Source organism: Scyliorhinus torazame, chromosome 18 (assembly GCF_047496885.1).
Source record: "Scyliorhinus torazame isolate Kashiwa2021f chromosome 18, sScyTor2.1, whole genome shotgun sequence".
In the NCBI taxonomy this organism is placed as follows: domain Eukaryota; kingdom Metazoa; phylum Chordata; class Chondrichthyes; order Carcharhiniformes; family Scyliorhinidae; genus Scyliorhinus; species Scyliorhinus torazame.
This window is the reverse complement of record NC_092724.1, coordinates 140169284-140192577: the sequence shown is the minus strand read 5'-3', so window position 1 is coordinate 140192577 and position 23294 is coordinate 140169284. Positions and strand designations below refer to the sequence as shown.

Genomic DNA, 23294 nt, shown 5'->3' with positions numbered 1-23294 from the left:
TGAACCCATTTGTCTTCATCTATGTGATGCCACCCTGACAGTGCGGGATTACCTGCAGCATTGAGTCAGAGGGGCAAGGATGGAGAGTTCATCATGTGAGTGCTTCCCAAACCTAAGAAAAAGAAAGAAATTGGTTAAAAACTAGTTTGTTAAAGTTGGCCATAAAGCATCATCATTTAGATGTGTATATCAGGATGAAGTACAAACTGAAATACAATCAAGTTTGGTTTGATGTCAGTATTAGACTGCTGGACAAGCCTGCAATACCTCTTCAAGACCCTTATCAATCAAAATTAGACACTGACACATCAGAAGATATTGGGACAAATGGTCAGGAGTTTGGTCAAAATGGTGCACTCCACTGTACTAAAATGCTATATAAATATCAAGGTGTCATTGTAGAAATAATGACAAAATAGCTTTGTGATAGCAAAGTCGCAACAACAGTGCCGGCTTTTCGCAACAGGGCAGAATTCTCAAAAATAAGTCTATAAATTTTCATATAAATGACTGATGTGATTCTTGTTTGGGTTTAATGTGACGTATCAAATTATCTGCTGATATGAGAAAAGCCAGGAAACTACAAGTATGATAAACCAATGACGGAAAGTGAAAGCTGGGATGATGCCATGTTTCAACTGGGGATTTAACTGGTATCTATTCCGGAACAACAATCAGCAAAGCTGAATCAATCACCTTGTGTCTTGAACAGGGTCAGAAAAACTGACCTTAACGTATTCTGCGATCAGAAATAACTTCTGCCGTTGTCTACTTTAAAAAAAATAAAATTGTGTGTTGCTATTGCTACGTTGGCTGTTCTGAGGTCGTAACATAAGCCATAAGCCACTAACAACCAGTTCCCTCAAGATGACGGAAATTTGCAAAGCTCAGCCAGCTTTGTTTCTCCAAGTAGCAGGTTTTTCCACAAAGAGTCTGAAATACCTTTTGTCTCCGCTGATTATTAAAGAAATATTTGAGCTGGATTCTCACCACAGACGTCACGTCTAGGTATATTACAAAACTAGCATAGACTAGTTATTACAATTCCAGACTGTCTGCCTACTCATTTAATGCGAACCTTTTGGAAATGGTGACGATGGACTGCTGATTTCATTTCAGCCTAATATTCCGCAGACTTATCATCCCAAAAACTGCCCAGGGGTGTTCGGCTCAGACTGGAGTGGGATTTCTCCTCATTCATTGCCAATCTCGCTCTCCAATAGTCTTTATATTCTCACAATGTCCCTTTAATGTTTTTGAGAACATTATATCCAAAGTGCAATGTCGAAACGACTGTGGTTACCATCTCTGTGCCAAGGCTGCCAGTTTCCAGTCCTCCCCGACACCTGAGGTAAGCTGTCAGAAATCTGCAGGGGAAACCCATTTTCCACTGGGGGAAAAGACCTGGCTGCCACAATAAGAGTCAACACAAGGAAGCTGCCTTTGATTGTGCACAGGCCAATGACATTTTTTAAATGTTTCCTTCTGTGTAGCCAGGAGCTGTTTTATCAATGGGCAGGGCCCCAGCTCTGTGCTTGCTCAGCACTTAGATGGTCTTGATACATCTTTTAAAAATTCCCATTGCTAATCTGCAGTTCACAGATGGATCAGATGTTCCTTCTCTTCCATCTTCGCCGCATACGGTAAGAAATCAAACAGTTGAAACCATTCCTTTTAGAATCTGAATCCAAGAATGCAAGGAGCAGACAGAATGTGGTTGGTTGCCATAACACACAAATCAGAGCATGGCTCCTCTTGGTTTAAATGCACGAATATTGAGATGGAGATCCCACAGAACTTTAAATGTGCAACTAACAATTATGAAAAACAGTTCATATTTGGGCAGGATTCGGCAGAATGGGAATAGATAGAAAATAGTGACTGCCAATGTAAAGCAGAATGGGGGAGAATTGGGGGCAGCGCGGTAGCATTGTGGTTAGCACTATAGCTTCACAGCGCCAGGGTCCCAGGTTCGATTCCCGGCTTGGGAATCAAACCTGGGACCCTGGCACTGTCTGTGAGGAGTCTGCACGTCCTCCCCGTGTCTGCGTGGGTTTCCTCCGGGTGCTCCGGTTTCCTCCCACAAGTCCCGAAAGACGTGCTGTTAGGTAATTTGGACATTCTGAATTCTCCCTCTGTGTGCCCGAACAGGCGCCAGAGTGTGGCGACTAGGGGATTTTCACCTTAACTTCATTGCAGTGTTAAGAGCAATTAAGAGCCTACTTGTGACAATAAAGATTATTATTATTATTTCTAAAAAGAAATCTTCTGGTCTTCTGTTGTAACTCTGGCAGAAACAAAACAGCTCCGCTGGACACATCTTTTATTTCTTGACTTGTTCCATTACCATCATCCTTTGGTCATTTAATAATAATAATAATAATAATCTTTATTGTCACAAGTAGGCTTACATTAACACTGCAATGAAGTTACTGTGAAAAGCCCCTAGTTGCCACACTCCAGCGTCTGTTCGGGTACACAGAGGGAGAACTCAGAATGTCCAAATTACCTTCCAAGCACGTCTTTAAGGACTTGTGGAGGGAGGAAACCGGAGCCCCCGGAGGAAACCCGTGCAGACATGGGGAGAACGTACAGACTCCACACAGACAGTGACCCAAGCCGGGAATCGAACCTGGGATCCTGGTGCTGTGAAGCAACAGTGCTATCCACTGTGCTACCATGTCGCCCGTATAACCTCTCCTACCTCTCACCCTATCATAGATTTCCTCTTTGTTCTTGCCTCTGCTTCACCCCCATCCCAACAACCTCTTTTGCAGCCTCTTCATTTGCTTCAAACATGATATATTCCCAACTTATGAAAGGACATTAACCTGAAACGTTGCCCCTCCGCACACATGCTGCCTGACCTGTCTGATTTTATTTTTGATTTCCAGCAAGCGCAAATATTTTTCTTTTGGCTTCTTCTTTATTATTCATTCAAGGGATGTGGGCATTGCTGGCTGGGCCAGCATTTATTGCCCAATGCCCATGCCTAATTGTCCCTGAGAAGGTGGTGGTGAGCTGCCTTCTTGAACCCCCGAAACCAACCTGGTGTGGGTAAACCCACTGTGCTGTTAGTGAGGGAGTTCTTGGATTTTGACTCAAACCGCACACTTGAGCATGTCCTTGTTTGTTTTGGTTTTGGATCTGGATTGTCAGGATATGGGGCAAAGATTCTCCGGTATCGGCGCGCTGTCCGCCGACTGGCACCCAAAACGGCGCAAATCAGTCGGGCATCGCGCCGCCCCAAAGGTGTGGAATGCTCCGCATCTTTGGGGGCCGAGCCCCAACCTTAACGGGCTAGGCCCGCGCCGGACAAATTTCCGCCCCGCCAGCTGGCGGAAAAGGCCTTTGGTGCCCCGCCAGCTGGCGTGGAAATTACATCTCCGGGCAGCGCATGCGCGGGAGCGTTAGCGGCCGCTGACGGCATTCCCGCACATGCGCAGTGGAGGGAGTCTCTTCCGCCTCCGCCATGGTGGAGACCGTGGCGAAGGCGGAAGGGAAAGAGTGCCCCCGCGGCACAGGCCCGCCCGTGGATCGATGGGCCCCGATCGCGGGCCAGGCCACCATGGGGGCACCCCCCGGGGCCAGGTCGCCCCGCGCCCCCCCCCCGGACCCCGGAGCCCGCCTGCGCCACCTTGTCCCGCCGGTAATGTGGGTGGTTTCATCTACGCCGGCGGGACAGGCATTTTAGCGGCGGGACTTCAGCCCATCCGAGCCGGAGAATCGCGGGGGGGAGCCCGCCAACCGGCGCGGCGCGATTCCCGCCCCCGCCGAATACCCGGTGCCGGAGGATTCGGCAACCGGCGGGGGCGGGATGCACGCCAGCCCTCGCCGATTCTCCGACCCGGCGGGGGGTCGGAGAATCTCGCCCATGATGTGTGACCGTGAGTTACAGAAAGCTCACTAAGTTCACAGATGCAAATCATTCGATGGGTTGCACCTTACATGCAACAGTTGTGTGGGCTGCTGACAAACAGGAACATCCATTCAGCTAAAAAGAATGAATCACGATGAGGTGACACAATGAGCCTTGTTGTAGTCTCACACTCTCATCCTGTTCTGTAGGGGTTTATGCCATCTAAGAAATCAAGTTCTTAAAATGGACCCGTTTTTAAAAAAATTATAATACTTGTTCCTCTGGGTTCTGTTTTCATAATGTTAATAACACTGCATGTATAAACTGTACAAAGTTGTTACCCTCTGGCATTGTCGAAGTGAATGATATAACCATCCTTTCCAAACTTGGTGAAAACCTCAAAGTGATGTCGATCCATATTTCCTGTAAAAAAATTTAGAAACATTGGAATTAGCAGCAGAAACTTTCACCAGGGCTGGCTTCATATTGAGAAATTCACTGGTAGCCATGTAAAGTTAGCTACTATAGTCCTTAATGAGTTTGGCATTCCATCATCTGAGTAAAATGTAATTAATTGTAAATATTAATCATTGAACGTGTCCTATAGGTTTGCTTGTGATGTCTGTCCACTGGTATCATAAAATATCTTTAAATCGTTCAGTAGCTTTACCTCACTTTCAGTCACTAAAACGGAAATGGCCTGAATTTTCACTCGTGGGTCAGGAGCACAGAGTTGGGACAATTCCCAACTCCACAAACCCAGCCCCCAGCCTGGGAAAAAGGGCCCTGGAACATCCGATTTTAATTCAGGAATTGAGAGGGGGGTGTGGTGGTGTTGGCTGGTTGAAAGGGGAGTTGTACTGGGCAGCCCTGGAAACAGTGCAGAGGCAGCGCAGAGGCTGCCATGCTTGGAGTTGGGCTGGGCGGAACGGTCCACCTCACCGCATTATTACATTTCACGTCCTTCAAATACTTTATTCTTAATAACGCCCCTTGTTACTCCAGAGGAGATTCACTAGGTTAATCCCAGAGCTGAAGGGGTTGGATTACGAGGAGAGGTTGAGTAGACTGGGACTGTACTCGTTGGAATTTAGAAGGATGCGGGGGGATCTTATAGAAACATATAAAATTATGAAAGGGATAGATAGGATAGATGCGGGCAGGTTGTTTCCACTGGCGGGTGAAAGCAGAACTAGGGGGCATAGCCTCAAAATAAGGGGAAGTAGATTTAAGACTGAGTTTAGGAGGAACTTCTTCACCCAAAGGGTTGTGAATCTATGGAATTCCCTGCCCAGTGAAGCAGTAGAGGCTCCTTCATTAAATGTTTTTAAGATAAAGATAGATAGTTTTTTGAAGAATAAAGGGATTAAGGGTTATGGTGTTCGGACCGGAAAGTGGAGCTGAGTCCAAAAAAGATCAGCCATGATCTCATTGAATGGTGGAGCAGGCTCGAGGGGCCAGATGGCTTACTCCTGCTCCTCGTTCTTATGTTCATTCTTAACAATACCACCACCTTCTCAAGGGTAAGTATGGATGGGCATTAAACTCTGGCCTGGCCTGTGACTCCCAAGTGCCGTTAAATATTTTTAAAAAAAACAAGCATCTATATTTATAGTCCCACTCCAAAGATTTTATAAGCACTTGGAGCTGTCAATCAAACTGTGAATTGACAGGCACCCACTGATATAACGATAGGTTGTGAAACCAGTCATGCAGCACTAATCCTACAATGCTAACCCTCAGGCTCATTTCAACAGATAGAATGAACTAGCAAGCACATTTTTTTAAAATGCAGATTTTCTTTTAGAAGTATTTAAATGCCCTGACAGTTCTCTTTGATAGTGTCCCAGGGCCATATCGAAAAGGGTACTCCATCTCTCCAAATAACTCCGCAAACTTTAGACTTTCTCCTACCAGGTCTGTAGTGCATAACTCGTGTTTTGGAAATCCCACAAGCCAAAATCAGATCAGCCTCAAGACAGTTGCATGTAAAATGTGAAAGCTGCTTCCTTGAATCACAGACGTACAAAGTGCGACCGACCCCATTCTCTCCTCCCCCCCCCCCCCAAACTGATGGTGGCTGTCTTTGGGGGAAGGGGCCTCAGGAGCCGTGTTCAGTAAGACAGAGAGGCTCTCCGACTGCGCAAGCATTCAGGCCACTGTCTCAAAACGCTTGACACAAGAGAAGCAACCATCAAAACATAATCTATAGAGGGGAGTTCAAGAGGTTAGGGCTAAGAATGGGGCAGTGGAGTAGGGGCGATAATGGCAGGTTTGAATGGGATGTGGTAATGCATACGATAGCAGAAAACATTTCATTTCCTGATTAAATTTATTTCTGTGTTCAAATTGTAAGTAAATCAATGAGTCATTCCTCTGAACGTTGAAGGAACTAGTCCTTCTACCACAGTGTAAAAATAAATTTATGCTTTTCTATTTTAATCTAGCATAATTACAAATTGAAGTAACATTCCATGATTCTGTACATTTTAATATTTATATTAATTCCTTCAAGTGTTTTTGTCACTTCCAATTTGAAAAGGTATCGAATTGTTACTGTTGCTGTGCATGCAGTTTATACAGACGATAGTAGTGGGAAGGAGCAACCTCAAGGCGTAGAATTAATTTTGGTTCGAGACATTTATCTTGGCTTATGGGAGCTGCTGAATTGGCTCCTTCAGTAAAATATAATCTCTGGGAGCTGGAGCCACTCAGCAGGCTGCCTCTGATTGCACTCAAATACCTTTCTCTCTGCCTGGCAAAAACTAAACAAGAGCTTGGCCGAAATTCTCCGTCTGTTCATGCCGATTCCGATTCAGGGTTAATGTCTAATTAGTCGGAGTACCACAGACATACAGTTTTGTCAAATAAAGTATCAATCCAACAGACGTCCCCGCACTGTGCTCCCTCTGCTGGAGTAAACTATTGGTTTTGGAAATCTCGTGATGCAATCATTATTTGTTGCATTAGAATGTGATGCCTGCCTGTTATGCTGCGTATGATTTTTTTTGTTTTTATTGAAATGTAATATTTGTTATATGGAGATAGGATCTGTTTCTCCTTTACCCTTTCTCTGATACTGTCATGCACTATGCTAGGAGACATTGGGCGCGGTTTAACGGCCGTGTTGCACCCGGCGCAGATCCGTGTGTGGCGGTTAGATCACGGGAGAGGCCAAAATTGGGATCCACGCCGGGCGCCGACCAGTTTGTGATCTAACTGGCCTACTCCCGTCAGCGGGTACCGGATCCCGCCTGGAGGTGGCAACTCACCAATTGTCACTAATTAAGGGCAATCATTAATGAGATGGACACCCTATCTAATGGCCTCCCGGGATCCAACCGGCCCCCCAACAGGAGGTCATGCTGGTGCTGTTTAACACAAATGTGGATCAGGCGTAACAGCACCTGGGGGTCTTCCAGGTCATTGGAGACCCCTGGGTGGTCAGAGACAGGGCACGGTGGCACCCTGGCTCTCCCTTGACATCTGGATGCCTTGGCACTGCCAGGCTGGCAACTTGGAACTGTCACTGCCAAGATGTCCAGGCGGCACTGCCGGGCTGGCAGGGGCACTCGGGGTGGGAGTGTCATGGTGCCAGGGTGGCACTGACAAGGGCTGGTGTCTGAGGGGAGCCATGCCCATGAAAGGGGAGATGAGGGGGTATGATGGGTGGGGGATTGACGGGTGGATATCAAGATTTGGAGGTGAAGGGTGGGGGGTCCTGAAAGGGGTGGGGGGTAGCGAAGAGGTTGTGGGGAGGCCTGAAAAGGGGGGCCCTCAGCGCTCCTAAAGTGGGTTATCCTCACTTGGGGGGGTTGGGTGTGGCATAATGCACATGTGTGTGGGGTGACATTGCCCGTGGGTGGGGGACCCTCAAGCTCACTTAGAGATTGGAGCGCCCTTTCATGATGGTGGCGCAATCTCTGAGGATCCGGCCTCACCAGAGGGTTCAGACGCATTTTCTACGCAATTTCTAAGTGTGGGTTTGACCAAGGAGAAACTCCCCAAGGCCCAAAACATTGACTAAGGGCGCGATTTAACTAAAAGAAAATAGGTCCGTTCTAGTCCTGGTTATCGAATGGTATTCTCATTTTTATGTCCCCGGCTGAGGCCGCAGTTAGCTGCGTATCCTGCACTGTGGAGCTCTGATGAGCAGAGCTCCTCGGTGCAGGAAGAGATTGGTGTTCCCTTTTAAAGGGCACCCCAATCTCCCAACCCCCAACACAACCCCCAGACCCCCCCCGCAACACACCTATTGGGGGGTCGTCGAGCTCCCCCCTCCTCACCACACCACACCACATACCAGCAGGGCACCCCTGAGCCCGATCCCTAGGGTGGGCAAAATGCCAGTGTGACACCTTGGCACTGCCAACCTGGCTGTGCCCGGGTGGCGCCCAGGTGGCACTGCCAGTCCACCTAACCTACATGTCTTTGGACTGTGGGAGGAAACCGGAGCACCCGGAGGAAACCCACGCAGACACGGGGAGAATGTGCAGACTCCGCACAGTCAGTGACCCAAGCTGGGAATCGAACCTGGGATCCTGGTGCTGTGCAGCCACAATGCTAACCACTGTCCTACCGTGCTGCCCTGGGCATAAACCAACAAATGTGATCAAATACTCATAAACTTTCGACTTTAAGCCAATGTTCACATTGTTAATCCAAGGGTGCTGTGGTCAATTGTATCAATGCCTGACCTACCTCACCACAAGTATAGAGATCACACAAAGGACCTTCCTAGTTTGGGTTTTTGCTGTAATTTCAGAGGTGTGATGGAGTAGCAGATTTTGGTGTGGGTGGATGTGGTGATATTTTATCATACAAATCTACATACTGACAGTCCTCAGCATCAGCTTTATCAAGTTGAGGCACTGACGATAACTTAGCCAATCCTCCAGAGGGAATTAGAGTCAAATATTGTTGTATTAACGGAAATCGTTCTACCTCTTTTACCTCTCCTTCCTCTAGGGCAGGTGGTTTTTGGCCACCTGCCTTAGCATTATCTTGTGTGGCTTGGTGACAAACTTAGTTTGATATTCCTATGAAACACTTCAGGACGTTACACTATGTTAAGGATGCTATTGCTGTTGAAACGCTTGGACGTTTCAATGAGAAAATAAATCTTTACCTGTTAGAAAATCAAATATGGCCATATCGATAACGTTCAGTAATCTGCTACCTTTATTGTAAGGAGGGGTATGTTTGACCTTTTCACAATAGTTTGGGTTGATTTCCCACCTACAGGAAGACAAAACAGTCGGTGATCAGACGTGTGAAATGAAATGAATGAATGAAATGAAAATCGCTTATTGTCACAAGTAGGCTTCAAATGAAGTTACTGTGAAAAGCCTGTGAAAACATGTGGTGAAAGCCAATCATAATAACATTAAGAGCATATCATACCGTCAACTTATCTGCTACTATTTTAAACATTGTTTACCCAACTAAATGTTGCTTGAAGGCAGTTCAACTTTGTCTAATATTTATCATTTTGACGACATGAAATCTGATGGTCAAGTGAGTTGTTCCTGAATTTTCTAATTGCTAATATAATCTTTCTCCTTCCTCATCAAGCATTATTTAAACGGACAGACCAGGACTGTTGTTACCATCACTCTTCTCTATTTCTCTCATTATTAGTTGTTTTTCCTTCCTTTCAGGTCCCACCCATGGTGCGTACCTTGCCGAAACAGAGACTACAACCAAGAATGTCCTGCCAAGGTGCTTGCAGTGTGACTAGCCAGGTGTCTGGTTGTGTGAGAATGCTCAGGGTTTATCTGCACAGCAACTGGCCTCTCATCCCTGAAAGGAGATGTCAGTTATCTCCACCTTAAACACCTCTCAACTATAGCTGAAACTGGGTAATTCCCCATGGAAACCGTGACTGTGTGCTATCAGTGCCTGGTCACACCAACATACTTCCGTCAGAACTTCCGTCGGAGCTAACTGTGACTCTAATTGAAAGGGTACCGGGGAGCGCAATCATATAGGGAAATCCCAGCAAGGCAGGATGTGTGGAGATCTCACCAACCTTAATGCCAGGTGTTTGGGGGGGTTTTTTCTTCTATTTTCCACCTGTCCAATCAAAAGTGTGAATTTTGATTTGTTCCTAAAGGGTGTGAGCATCACTGGCATCGTTCTTCCCCTGCCTGCGTGGGTTTCCTCCGGGTGCTCCGGTTTCCTCCCACAGTCCAAAGATGTGCAGGTTAGGTGGATTGGCCATGCTAAATTGCCCTAAGTATCCAAAAATGTTAGGTGGGGTTACTGTTACGGGGATAGGGTGGAGGTGTAGGTTTAGGCAGGGTGATCTTTCCAAGGGCCGGTGCAGAGTTGATGGGCTGAATGGCCTCCTTCTGCACGGTAAATTCTATAATTCTAAGACCAGAATTTATTGTTAATTCCTAATTGTCCTCGGGAACATAGTGGTGTGGGTAATTTCACTTTTCTGGAGCAGTTTGATCCACCTGAATGGTTTGCTAGACCATCTCCGGGGTCAGTTAATGGGTGAATACCTTTTACCCAATTAGGCAGCAGTAGGCAGGAGTTCTGTAAACTTCTGGCAGTTCTATCTCCCCTGCACAACAATGATTCACAACAGTTTTGTTATGATACCATAGTTCAGCACAAACACTAATTTCTACTCTTTCCTTCTAGTCCCTCTCCCTGCCTTCCCCACTGGGCATAAACCCGGCTCTTAAATACAAACTTCAATGAGAATTACCTGCTCTCAATTCACTGTGAAGCTGGTCCTGGCTTACTCTTAAAGGGACCTGTATTTTTAACACTGGCAGTTAAGAGTCAATCCCATTTCTGTGAGTTGGAGCCACGTGTCGGTCAGACAGGGAAGGATGGCAGGTTTCCTTCCCTGAAGGATATTAGAGAACCAGAAGAGTATTTACAACAATCCGATAATACCCTGATCATTATTAATGAGACCAGCATTAAATTCCAGAGTTCTGAATTGAATTTAATTCCCCCCCAGGTGCCATGGTGAGATTTGAATGCATGTCGCTGGTAATCATTCAAGGCCTCTGAATTACTAGCCCAGCAATATTTCCACTGTGTTGTCATCCGTCCTGAGCCTGCTTTCGAATGGGAAAACCGGGAGCAGTACAGGGACAGTTCCCAACTAATGAGAATCGGAGAGAAAAAGCGATTGGGGGAAATGGAGAAAAAGCTGGGCCATCTTGGAAGGGAATGAAAGATCTCATCGGGGGAAAAGAGAGGAAGTGGATGGTGGTGGTGGGTAGGGGAGGAGACGAGAGAGAGAGGAGAGATCAGGGTGGAGTGAGGGAAACAAAGAGTCCATCACAGGAGGGTGAGAAACCAAGATTGAGGCTGAATGGGGGAGAGCGGGATGGGGGTGAGGATCATAGCAGGTGGGAAAGAGAGAGAGAGAGAGGAGCAGCTGAAGGTTTGCTTAAAAAGCACTCGTGCTCCTTTTGTCCCATGAGGAGTTCTGTAAAAGGTTCTGGGAGTTCTAGCTCTCTTTGACTGCTGTGTTTATCGAGTCCTGGACAACTGTTCAATTTAAATTGGATTCTCATTGCAGTTTGGGAGCTTACCATGAATATGTTAACAAAGCTCTCCCCCTTCAAATGCCTCAAATTTCACTGCTGTAAAGACAGTACCAGGCACATGAGGTGAGTTGGGGACATGTTCGCCATTTACAATTTTTGACCCACCCAGATATAAATCTCAACACTTACTCTTCTTTATTAGCAAATGTGTAGGACCTGCTCCATGGATTCTTGATGAGTTCTCGCTGTGCAATGTAAAGGTCAGGCAGAAAGGCAGACACTGACCCTTCCAGCAGATGAGGTCGCCCACAGACTGCATACTCTGTCTTACATGAGTAGAGGCATCTTGCAAAGAGACATACATTGTTCTCTGTAAAAGAATGGAGACATAACAAACCTTCATTGTGTTCTGACCATGTAGAGATTTAAAATTTCCCAAATTAGGGACCAAACTCCGGTCTGACATCCCGGAGACTTCATCACGCGACCTTCCTCCAATTGCCTCACTGAGTCAAACAGTCTTTTCTTTGTCCATCTCTCATATTTTTGTAACTAATAAACAAAAGTGTTTGAAGAAACTCAGAGGGTAAGTTTTTTTTTTAATACTATGACCTTTCTGCCTTGCTGACAACAGTATCCAGAGAATTACTCATAGAATCCTGACAGTGAAGAAGGAGGCCATTCGACCCATTGAGTCTGCGTCAGCCCCGTCCCCGAGAGAGCATCCGAACCAAACCCACTCCTCCGCCCTATCCTAGTAACCCCACCTATCCTGCACATCTTTGAACCTAAAGGGCAATTTAGCATGGCCAATCCACCCAGCCTGCACATATCTGGACTGTGGGAGGAAACCAGAGCACCCGGAGGAAACCCACGCAGTCACGGGGAGAACGAGCAAGCTGCGTCACCCAAGGCCGGAATTGAACTCGGGTCCCTGCTGCTGTGAGGCAATTGTGCCACTGTGCTGCCCTAATCTCTGACTCCCAGCGGTTTCAGAACCATCTGGGAGGGTTGGCAGACCAACAAAGCACACACAACACAAGAGGGAGCGTGGACATTTTGTTACTTCAACAACCTCTACAGAAACTAAGAGAACTGCTCAGCTTGTGGCACTGGAAGAGAAAAGAACTTCCCTCTGTGTGGGTTCTCAATCTTCCTTCACTTCCATGGACACGCATGTGGCATGTCCCAAAAAGGTTCCACTGGTGTATTTTCACAAGACCTCTTGTTTTGATCTGAATACAACACTTGCAAAGTAATCTGACACCAGATAAGCAATGGCAGGTTCGTTCCGTTACCATTGGCCAGCATCGAATAGCAGAGAATAGATAGTTTAGAGCTGTGCTTGGTATTTATGGTGAAGTTTCCCTCAGGAGATTCAGTGGCAGGAAAGATTACACCTGGCTTGTGAAGGAAGCAGTTTGATGGGTCAAATTATATTCCGTATGTTCTTATAACCATCAATGAATGGGGCCCGGGATCAAAAATGACACTAGCTTAGATTACCTAAAGAGTTGAGGTTTGTCAAGTGAAAATCCTCTTGCCGTGAATACCTCAGCATAACAGAAAGAAGATGAAATGTGAACAGCAAATTAACATTAATCAAACACAGATATTTTTTCATGATGAAACCAGATGGAAATTTGCTTCTGTTTTTACACAGCAAAAATTGTTACTGAATTTGGACATTTCCAGAACAGAGGACTGAATATCTTGCATTGCATTAAGTCAAGGTCGGTGCACGGATATTTCTATGCCTGCCGTTCCGAACATTTCTGACTGAACCTTCCTATTCATTTTCCAAAGGAGTTACTCATTGAATTTACAATGTTAAATAATGGTTGTGCTCAACCCCAGGTTTCCATTGATTCAATAGGCCTGGTTTCAAACTGGACTCTTACAATCAAAGGTAAGGTGGCCAAAACTTCTACTAGTTGAAATAAAACCCAGTTGCTTTCAGGCAGTCAGGTAGCACATACACGTTGGCACATACCTGGTGAGATGAAAAAAGTGGCTTTCAAATCTTCATTTCTGGTCAGGTCTTGGATTTCTTTACTTAGGTTAAGTTTTCTGCCGGCCACCGGTGGAACACGTCGGAAATCAAGAATTCTTGAATGGAAGGTATAAATCCATCAGAACATACAATGACTAATATATGTGACAAATATATTTTCAGATATAAATGTGTGTGTTTGTGCATGTGGCTGGAGACAGGGGTTTGAATTCCCGACCATCTGTTACTTTTGTATTTATTCTGGTGTCTGAAAAGATTTCCGAATAGGGCCAGTGTTGTTTTCATGAGAAACTGCAAGGAACCATTGACTGTATCTTACTGAATTCCTTTACATGCAGGAACACGAGGAGGCCATTTAGTCCTTTCAGCCAGTTCCCCCATTCAATGAGATGATTTGAAACCTAACTCCATTTACCGTTTTTCCCTTAATACCTTGGCTGAACAAAAATCAATTCGCTTCCGAGAGATCCAAGCTTTGACTACTCTGTGCATGTTTCCTAACTTCACTCCTCGACAGGTGACCCAGTCCCAGATAGTGTTAATAGTACTTGCTTTGTTTAATTCTTATACATAATGAAGTTGTTTTTTGTTTAAAAACATCAAATCTTGTGACATAATTCTATCAGTTAATTATGGGCTGTTCAGATTTTTCTTTAAACGTGACCATCTGGTTTCCTTAGGTGTGGTGCCCGGAAACATTCAAAGTACTTCAGGTGCAGTCTAAACAGGGCTTTGTATTGATGAAGCATCACTACTATCCTCTTGTATTCTACTCTTCTAGAATTAAAGGCCAGTATTCCATTTGTATTTTTGATCATTTTCTGTACCCACACATGGCCTTTTAATAATCTGTGTACTTGGACACGCAAGTCTCTTTAGGCCTCCACAGTTTATAGCTTATAATTATTTAGAAAATATGTTCTATCTTTTTCAGATCCAAAGTGGAGATCTCACATTTGTCGGCATTAAAACTCATTTGCTTAATGTATTAGGACCTCTTTGTAAATTTATCCGGCACGGTGGTTAGCACTGTTAACTCACAGCGCCAGGGACCCGGGTTAAATTCCAGCCTTGGGTGACTCCAGTCTGCGTGGAGTGGGCACTTTCTCCCCATGTCTACGTGGGTTTCCTCCGGGTGCTCCGGTTTCCTCCCACAGTCCAAAGATGTGCAGGTTAGGTGGATTGACCATGAGAAATTGCCCCATAGTGTCCAAAAGTGTGCAAGTTATGGGGGGTTACAGGGATAGGGCGGGGAATGGGTCTAGGTTGGGTGCTCTTTCAGAGGGTGGGTACAGACTCGATGAGCTGAATGGCCATCTTCTGCAATGTAGGAATTCTATTTTAAACCTTTGTGTCATTGGGAAACTTGGATATGTGGCTTTCTACCTTATCCTTTGGTCATTAATCAATATGGTGATCAATTGTAGTCCCAACGCAGATTCTTGATAGAAACCACTAGATACATCCAGACAATTAGCCCACTATCCTTACTGCATGTGTGTCCTGTCATCTTCAATAATGTCGCTGAAGCTTTTAAATCCTCTCATGGCAGTGATTGACTGTGGAAACCCCCCCCCCCCCCCCCACCCATCTCTCTCTCCTCATTATTATCCAGATTATCGCCTTAAACAAACTTCAAAAAAATGCTGCAGCCCCTGCCCCTTCACTGCACCATTTCTTAAAAGAGTCTATACTTGGGGAGAATTTGTGGGTTAAATCAATGATCATTTGAAGGCATTTTGATGCTACGGATACTCTGCAATGGATAAAATGTAACTTCAGCATGGACAAACAGCAGGCAGCAGCAGCTCAGCCACTTGTTTTACACCGCACCACATTTCCTTCCACCGCAGTTCCACCTCACACATCACAGGGATAAATACAACCCCAGGTCCTGCGGGGAGAGGGACTTTGTCGGCCAAGTTCTCAGCAAGGTTGCTGGTGTTGCTCTTTTTAGCCTTAGTTTTATTACCTCTGATTATGTCACCTTTGCTCACGAGTCGCCAGGTATCTTTCTGATACCGCCATGTGGTTCAAGCTCGAGTTATGATTAATAAGTCAGCACATCGCTTAGTAAGATTGAAATCAACGGTCATTTATTATATACAACAATTAATGCTTACACAATAATCCTACTATCTATATCGAAACCTACCACTACTGACCAATACTTAACTTTAGGAAGGGCCCACCAGGTCAGGGAAATGAATGGCTTATCCAATCGGATCTGGCCCGTGGGATTCAAAAGGCTGATACGGGTCGATGGCTGGGAGTCTTTATCGGGTAGCGATTGCTGGAGTCAAACTTACGGTTCTTTGCTGAAGGTTCTTGTGAAGGCTGCGAGCAGGTGAAGAAGGGAGAGAGAGAGAGATCTGAACTTGGCCCCTCACTTTATAGGGCCCACGGGCTTCCCGCCTTCCCGCCCTGAGTCCCAAGTGATTGGACTTGTTCCCAATCACTGGGTTCAATATGCTCCAATAATGGGGCGATTCCTCGATCGGGGGGTGGTCGTTCACCTGCCTTTGTTTCGACCACTGCAGGCACCGACAGGTCTGGCCCGGTATTCAATTGCTAATATATTGCAATTGTTCCCGGGGATAGCCGATTAAACTGCAGATGTCTGGGTTGATGTCTGCTCATAGTCTTGAGTATCGATCTGGGCCGACTTCCCCAGAGCCGAATACGCTATTCTGTCTGCAGCTGTCCGTTTGTGTCCTGTTGGCTGCTTTTCCCATCAGCCTTTTCGGTTAGCCATTTTAAATCGGGTTTTGGCCAAATTAATAAGGAGTCAGCCATTTTAGGTGGCTACAGACCCTCCTTGTGATCCTAACGCGAAGCGTGAAGGATCACATTAATTTTGTCCTTTCCGTTCCCTGACCGGGGGGGGGGGGGGGTCACTACTCTGACCCTAGCTATGCACAAAAATTTACCTAAACAATTCTTGAGGGCGCTATGTCAGGCAGGGGCATGTATCTAAAAAAATAAAAACTTGGAACATCTAATTTTACCTAAATACACTCATCAAGCATTGCATCATCCTATCTCTCTAAAACATACAACAACAATTATAACATTCAATATACTCTTTCCTGGCTTGGCAGTCAAGCTCAGGATCATACATTTTTTTCCTCGTTATAGGTAGTTTGTACATCTTTTATTTACAGGAAAACGCAAGTGCTTGCTCTTTATTTCTGTATTATAGGTTGCAGGGGTCTGGGGTCTGGTCATACCCGAACATAGGGGATTGGATCCGATATACCGGGGTTCGAGCGCGGTACGCTCTCCTTTTCCACTTGCGGAAGCACATGGTCTGTACTGCACAGCAGAGTATTGCCAACGCTAATAGTGCTTCAATAACGTACGACAGGGAGTACCAAGTTATGAACTTGGCACACCAGGATAATGCAGCGTGGCTGGTGACTGGGCCCTCGGTTCTGCGGGGCAGTGAAACATTAACGGCAGGGGGGTTTGGAGTAATGGGGTCCGCGTTCCCGCGCAACCAAATGTCCAGTATAAAAATCTTGATCACGATGAAAGAAGTCCTCATGGCTGTCATCCTTCTTTTTCTTTCTTTGTGTTCTCTGTTTTCTCCAGTCCTGGAGCTTCTGGAGTTCTGTAAAACAAGCATAGTATCTGTAACTACTTTGGTATAATATCCGGTATTTCATAGAATTTCCAGTGCAGAAGGAGGCCATTCGGCACATCAAGTCTGCACCGGCTCTTGGAAAGAGCACCCGATCCAAGGTCAACACCTCCACCCTATCCCCATAACCCAGCAACCCCACCTAATTTTGCACACTAAGGGCAATTTATCATGGCCAATCCACCTAACCTGCACATCTTTGGACTGTGGGAGGAAACCGGAGCACCCGGAGAAAACCCACTCAGACACGGGGAGAACGTGCAGACTCCGCACAGACAGTGACCCAAGCCGGAATCGAACCTGAGACCCTGGAGCTGTGAAGCAATTGTGCTATCCACAATGCTACTGTGCTGCCTGGTATGTTAGTGTGTCTGTCCTTCGGGGCCAATTATTCCCTTATAATTGGTCACTCTATGTGACTCCCTCATTTTTTTTTCAAAACAAATGTTAGGACACGGCACACTTCCCAATGGTGGACCAGTGCTGATTTATCATCCAAATGTTCTCGGATGTAAATAGCATTTGGCAGCAACCCAAAGGTTGCCTAAATAAATAAAACTGTTTTTGAAAGGAAAAGGTCGAATGAGGTGCGTATGGGCCGCGACGGGTAAGATTTGGATGGAGTCCCCGGGTAGGACGGCTACCAATACCGTATCTCCCCTACCCGAGCGGTTTTGACCAATGGGGGGGCCCCCAGGCAGGGCAGGTCTCACGCCGTTTCTCCACTGCCTGAGCAACCGACAAGAACGGGCAAAAATGTAGTTATCATGGTGGGGTTGCTGCTGTGATTCTCCCGTCAAATCAGATCGGGCATCTGGCCTTGAACCAGTACCAGCTGAAAAGCTAGTGCTGTGCTTCTACCATCGAATCAGAACGGGCGTCTGGCACTTGGACCAGTACCAGCTGAAAAGCTAGTTCCTCTGAACGAGCGTGTGGTCTGCTGACCACGAATCTGTGGACAAGTTGGTACCATTGTGGTATCTGTGGACAAGTTGGGACCGCTGAAGAAGCGTCTGTCCGCGGTGGGTCTCTGAGGCAAGTCCTCAGAGGTTTCGGCAGAACGGGCTTGTGTGAAAAATTCTCCTGTCGGACGAACAACACTTAAACAAACATACAAACAACGTAAAACATCCTCCACGTTCCATCAGGAAGGACAACACCTTTCACCAAGTGTCTCCTTTAAATCATCATGTGGACACCTCAGTTCTCTGTTGCGAACAGGTTTGCAAAGGGGTTGGCGGATTGGGGGTCTGACTCGGGGTCGTGCCCTTCTCCCGGGTGCCAAATTCTGGAGTGAATTAATGTTGAAAGGGCTACGTGGTATGAGTTGGGGTTGCTCTCGTCGTTGCGGACGAGTCTGTAGGAGTTGTCGCGGTGCCAATGGCGTTCGTCAAGTTGTGTGGGGATAAAGTCGGGGTCGTCCGTCTGGTTCGGTGGTCGGTGGTGTGGTTTGTGTAAGAAAGTGATGAGGAAGTGGTCACTGGAGTCGAAGTCGGAGTCGCTGGGTGTGGGACCAGGATAGTAGGGAGGCGTGCTGTGGCTGTCGTCAGTCACAGTCGCTGTCTCTGCTGCTGCAGTCTGTGGGCGTTCCGGGGCGGAGCGTAAAGTTTGTGGGTGGAGTCGGGGGCGAGTCCGTGTCTGGGCTGGACGTGGAGGGGGTTGGTGTGGTTACGTTGGCTGTGGGCGGGGTTTGGTCTGCTGCGTCAAGCATGACGTGGTGGGTGTGGTTTGACTGTGCTCCATAAGCCTTTAGCTGGTTTATGTGAAACCACGCAGTCTTACCATTTTGGTATTTGATTTTGTATACCGATGGGCTTACTTTATCCGTAATGGAGTACGGACCCGAGTGTTTCGGAGACAGAAATGTGCTGGGGTTATACACAGCCACCATCACTTGTTGTCCTATATTATACTCCGTTGCATGTACTGCCTTATCAAAACAGGCCTTGCTCTGTTTTCTTTTAATGCCCAATTTAACAGTGGCTGCTAACTGAGCCGTTTTAACATTTACAAGTAATTGTTCAAAGGCTTTCTCATAGGTGAGGGCCGTAACTTCAGGGCTGGTCAGGTCTAAACCCAATAAGTACTCTGTCCCTTTCATTGGGCGTCCGGTCATGAGGGTGTGTGGGGTGAAACCTGTGGAGGTGGAAACAGTGTTACGCAAAAACATCAGCGCAAAGGGGAGGACCTAATCCCAAGTGGTGTTGTTCAGCTGGACCATTTTTCTAAGGGTGGTTTTTAGGGTCCGATTCATGCGCTCCACTATACCACTCGATTGAGGGTGGTACGCAATGTGAAATTTTTGGGTTATGCCAAATATCGTGAGGACGTTCTGCATGACCCGTCCCGTAAAGTGAGAACCTTGGTCCGATTCAATACTGCGGGGGAGTCCCCATCTTGTGAAGATGTGGTGGGTTAGGATTTTGGCGGTGGTTTTCGCGGTGTTGGTGCGGGCTGGAAATGCTTCCACCCACTTTGTAAAAGTGTCTATGCCCACCAGAACATATTTATAGCCATTCCTTCAAGGGGGCAATGGACCTATAAAATCGATCTGGAGGTTAGTCCAGGGGCCGTTAACGGGTCGGGTGTGGCTGAGATGTGCGTTTTTGGCATATCTATCTGGGTTGTTCTGAGCGCAGATGAGGCAATTCCCAATGTAATGGGATACATCCTCTTTGAGATTAGGCCACCAACAAAGCTGTTTGAGGTGGGCTGCGGTGGGTTCGATTCCCTGGTGTCCATGGCCATCATGGAATGAACAGATTATTTGGTTCCTATCCTGCTCAGGAACTACATAAAGGGTGTCCTTTAGCACCACACCGTCATGTGTGGTTATTGTATTTCTGTACCTCTCGTATGAGGCTGGAAACGTCCCTTTCACGATTTCAGTGAGAGCGCGATCCTGCTTCTGGGCCTCTACTAGATCTTCGATCCTAGTCTGCACGACCTGAACTGCACTCACTGGCGCACTCACTGGGGCGCTCTCGGGGGGCTTCCAAAAATACCCATGCCTGGATCCTGCCTTAGCCAGTGCGTCGGCTTTTACATTTCCAGGGGGGGAGGAATGATGGTGGCTGCGGACTTTTATAATGCCAAAGGTCCGGTTCTTGGCTTTTTCCAAAATATGGCGGAGTAGTGGGGTTGAAGGGAGGGATTTCCCATCTGCGGAAACAAATCCTCTTGTTTCCCAGAGGGGCAGAAATTCAGTGAGGCTGTTGCACACGTATAGACTGTCTGAATATATGTCTGCTGGGCTGGGGAAGGAATCTGGGTGCTCTACAATGTAAGCGATGGCCGCAAGCTCTGCTGCCTGCGCGTCTAAGTGTCCGGGTAATTTTAATGCGATTTCCTCGAGGGCGCGTCCCTGCGCATCCTCCACATAAATCCCACAACCTGTTATGCGTTGCCCATCCAGGATTGTGGAAGATCCATCCGCATAGATCCTAATGGGGTCACACGTGTCCGGGTGAGGGGGGTTCTGAGATGGAGTGGCTAATTTTCTGGGGGGTGTTTTAGCTATAAAGGGGCCTGTATTATTGTGGGGCGAGATGAATTCACACTCATGGGGGGTTCCGGGGTACTGTAGATTGTCCGCTAAGTATGTGTGTGTTTTGGTTTGTTTGACTGTGATGTCCCGTCCTTGTAAGAGAAGGGCCCACCTGGCAGCGCGGATTTGGCTGACGGTACCGTCTTTAAGTCGTCCGTCTAGTAAATGTTGGGTGGGGGTGTGCTCGGTCAAAATGGTGATGGGGTTCAGTCCGGTAATGTATGAGAAGTACTGAACTGCCCAGAAAACTGCGAGCAGGTGCCTCTCACAGGCTGAGAATCCCTGCTCCACAGCATCTAAAATTCGGGAGGCACAAGCCACGGGTCTTAACTGGTCGTGCCGTTCCTGCAGGAGCACGGCTGAAAGGGTGCGGTCTCTGGTCGCTACCTCTATTGCGTAAGGGGAAAGCGGGTCTGGAACTTGTAGTGCGGGGGTGGCTATGAGTGCCTGTTTTAATGATTCCACAGCATCCGTATGCTGTGGAAGCCATTCCCAGGGGGCTCCTTTCTTTAGGAGGTCTGAGAGGGGTGCTGCCTTGCTGGCGAAACCGTCAATGTGGTTTCGGCAGTAGCCAACCAGTCCGAAAAATGACCGGAGGGCTGAAACGTGCTGGGGAAGGGGCAATTTAGCGATTGAGTCAATTCTTTTGTGCTCGATCTCGCGTTTGCCGTGTGTGATAATAGTACCCAAATATACCACTTTCTCTTCCAATATCTGGGCCTTTTTGGGGTTGACTTTACAGCCAATGGAATGTAGTAATTCCAGGAGTTCGGACAGAAGCTCAATGTGCTCTTCCTTCGTGTCTGTCTGCAGTAGTAGATCGTCTACATACTGTACCAGACATTCGGGGCGAGAAGATTTTGCTAGTCCATTTACCAGCTGTCGGTGGAAAATGGAGGGGGAGTTGTGGAAGCCTTGTGGCAGGCATGTCCACGTGTACAGCTGCGCTCTGAAAGTGAAGGCAAATTTATACTGGCACGCCTTTGCCAATGGAATGGACCAGAACCCGTTACTGACGTCCAAAACCGTGAAATATCGGGCATGGTCTCGGGACTTGTTGCAACGGTGGGGGCTGCTGCGGGGGTGACTTTATTGAGTTCCCGATAATCTATGGTCAAGCGCCATGATCCGTCGGGCTTCTTTACTGGCCAAATAGGGGCATTATTAGTTGAGGCTACCGACCTTAGGACGCCCTGTTCTAATAAACTTTCTATAACCTTTAGGATTTCTCCCTCTGCTTCTAGGGGAAATCCGTACTGCTTTTGGGGTCTAGGGTCCGGTCCTGTTATTTGTACGGAACCGGTCATCCGTCCACAGTCGTGTTTGTGGGTCGCGAATGCTGCCCTGTTCTTTTGCAGGACTGCCCTAACCTGTCGGTCCGTGCTGAGTTTGGTGGGGTTGAACCAAAACTCGCCTACTGCGCTAATTTTGATCATATAATCCCCTATATTGAGCGTTGCGGGGGCTCTAGCGGATTTCGCCATCTTCCAGACACACTGGTTGACTGGATCGAAAGAGAGGTGGTGAGAATTCATGAAGTCGATCCCCAAAATGTGCTCTGCTGTTGGGGGCAGGTCGACTAACACTACAGGGTGTCTTGTATTAATGGTTCCGATTTGGATGGGTACAGGTGTTGTGATATGTCCCTGTTGTGAGTGGCCTGTGAAGCCGCTGAGGGTGATAGTGGCTGTGGTGGGCCACGTGTCCTTACCGAGGGTGGAGGAATTTAAGGTTGTGCGGGACCCTCCTGTGTCCCAGAGAAGCTCGATCGGCTGTCCCCTAACCTTTGCTGTGACTACGGGACGTCCTGACCTATCCCACAGGGTATCGCATACCCAGCCTGGGGATCCTGTACACCGTCAGTCCGTTCCGGTCAAGTCTGTCTGATCGGACTGGGCGCTAACGCTATGTATGGGCTCTGCCTTTTTCTTATTGAGAGTGCCTGTCTGTTGGGCTTTTTGTGGTTTTTTAGGGGCCTTGCATTCTTTGGCAAAATGTCCCAACTGTCCGCAATTGTAGCATTCTTGCGGTTTTGCTGGGGGGCTTCTCTTTCCCTCGTTTACCCAGGCGGGGTTGTGAAGAGTGGTTCTTACTGCCTGCCCGTCTGCGGCGGCTTGTTTTTCCTCGGGGGTTCTAGCTGTGGGTTTACTGTGAGCCGCTTGTTCCCAAACGCGGGACAATCTTTTGACCACCCACTTCTCATTATGAGCCTCCTCCGAGGCGTCATAATTACTACAGGCATTCTGTCCTGCTTCCGTGGTATGGGAGATAAGGGTGCGGGTCCATTTGGCCATATTGTCTGCGGACAAATGGGCACGGTCTACGCTTCCGAAAACGGCTTCAAAGTGAATCCACAAGCGTCCTGCGAACGCTGTGGGGTGTTCAGACCTTTTCTGTCTGCACTTATTTAGACTGTCTATGGGGTCGCCCCGGTTATACCCGATCGCATCCAGGATCGCGGTATGCATTTCTGCAAGGGTGCCTCTTCCTACATTCTGTGGGTCGGGAAGGGCTGCTGCGACCGATGGGTCTAAGCTGAGGACCATGAGCTTTACCTGCTCTTTCTCATCCAGGCCGTGCAAGGTCGCCTGGTGTTTGACGGTGGCAAAGAAATGGTGTGGGTCTGAAGTGCGGAGGAACGGTGTGATTTTAGCACACGCGTCCCGTAATTGGGTCACTGTGAGGGGGATGGAATATAAGACTTCCGCCTC

General features: G+C 47.4%; 1 protein-coding gene across 1 annotated transcript in view; it reads right to left on the bottom strand.

Annotated features, from left to right (window-relative positions):
• Positions 1 to 23294, bottom strand: part of fam20a (FAM20A golgi associated secretory pathway pseudokinase) — a 108345-nt gene that overhangs the window by 2293 nt on the left and 82758 nt on the right. The window contains exons 6-10 of the mRNA XM_072483477.1: positions 13373 to 13488; positions 11569 to 11749; positions 8988 to 9097; positions 4201 to 4282; positions 53 to 112 (exon numbers count right to left, since the gene is read on the bottom strand). Of these exons, the coding sequence (XP_072339578.1) occupies positions 53 to 112; positions 4201 to 4282; positions 8988 to 9097; positions 11569 to 11749; positions 13373 to 13488 (549 nt within the window). The remainder of the gene's footprint in view (positions 1 to 52; positions 113 to 4200; positions 4283 to 8987; positions 9098 to 11568; positions 11750 to 13372; positions 13489 to 23294) is intronic.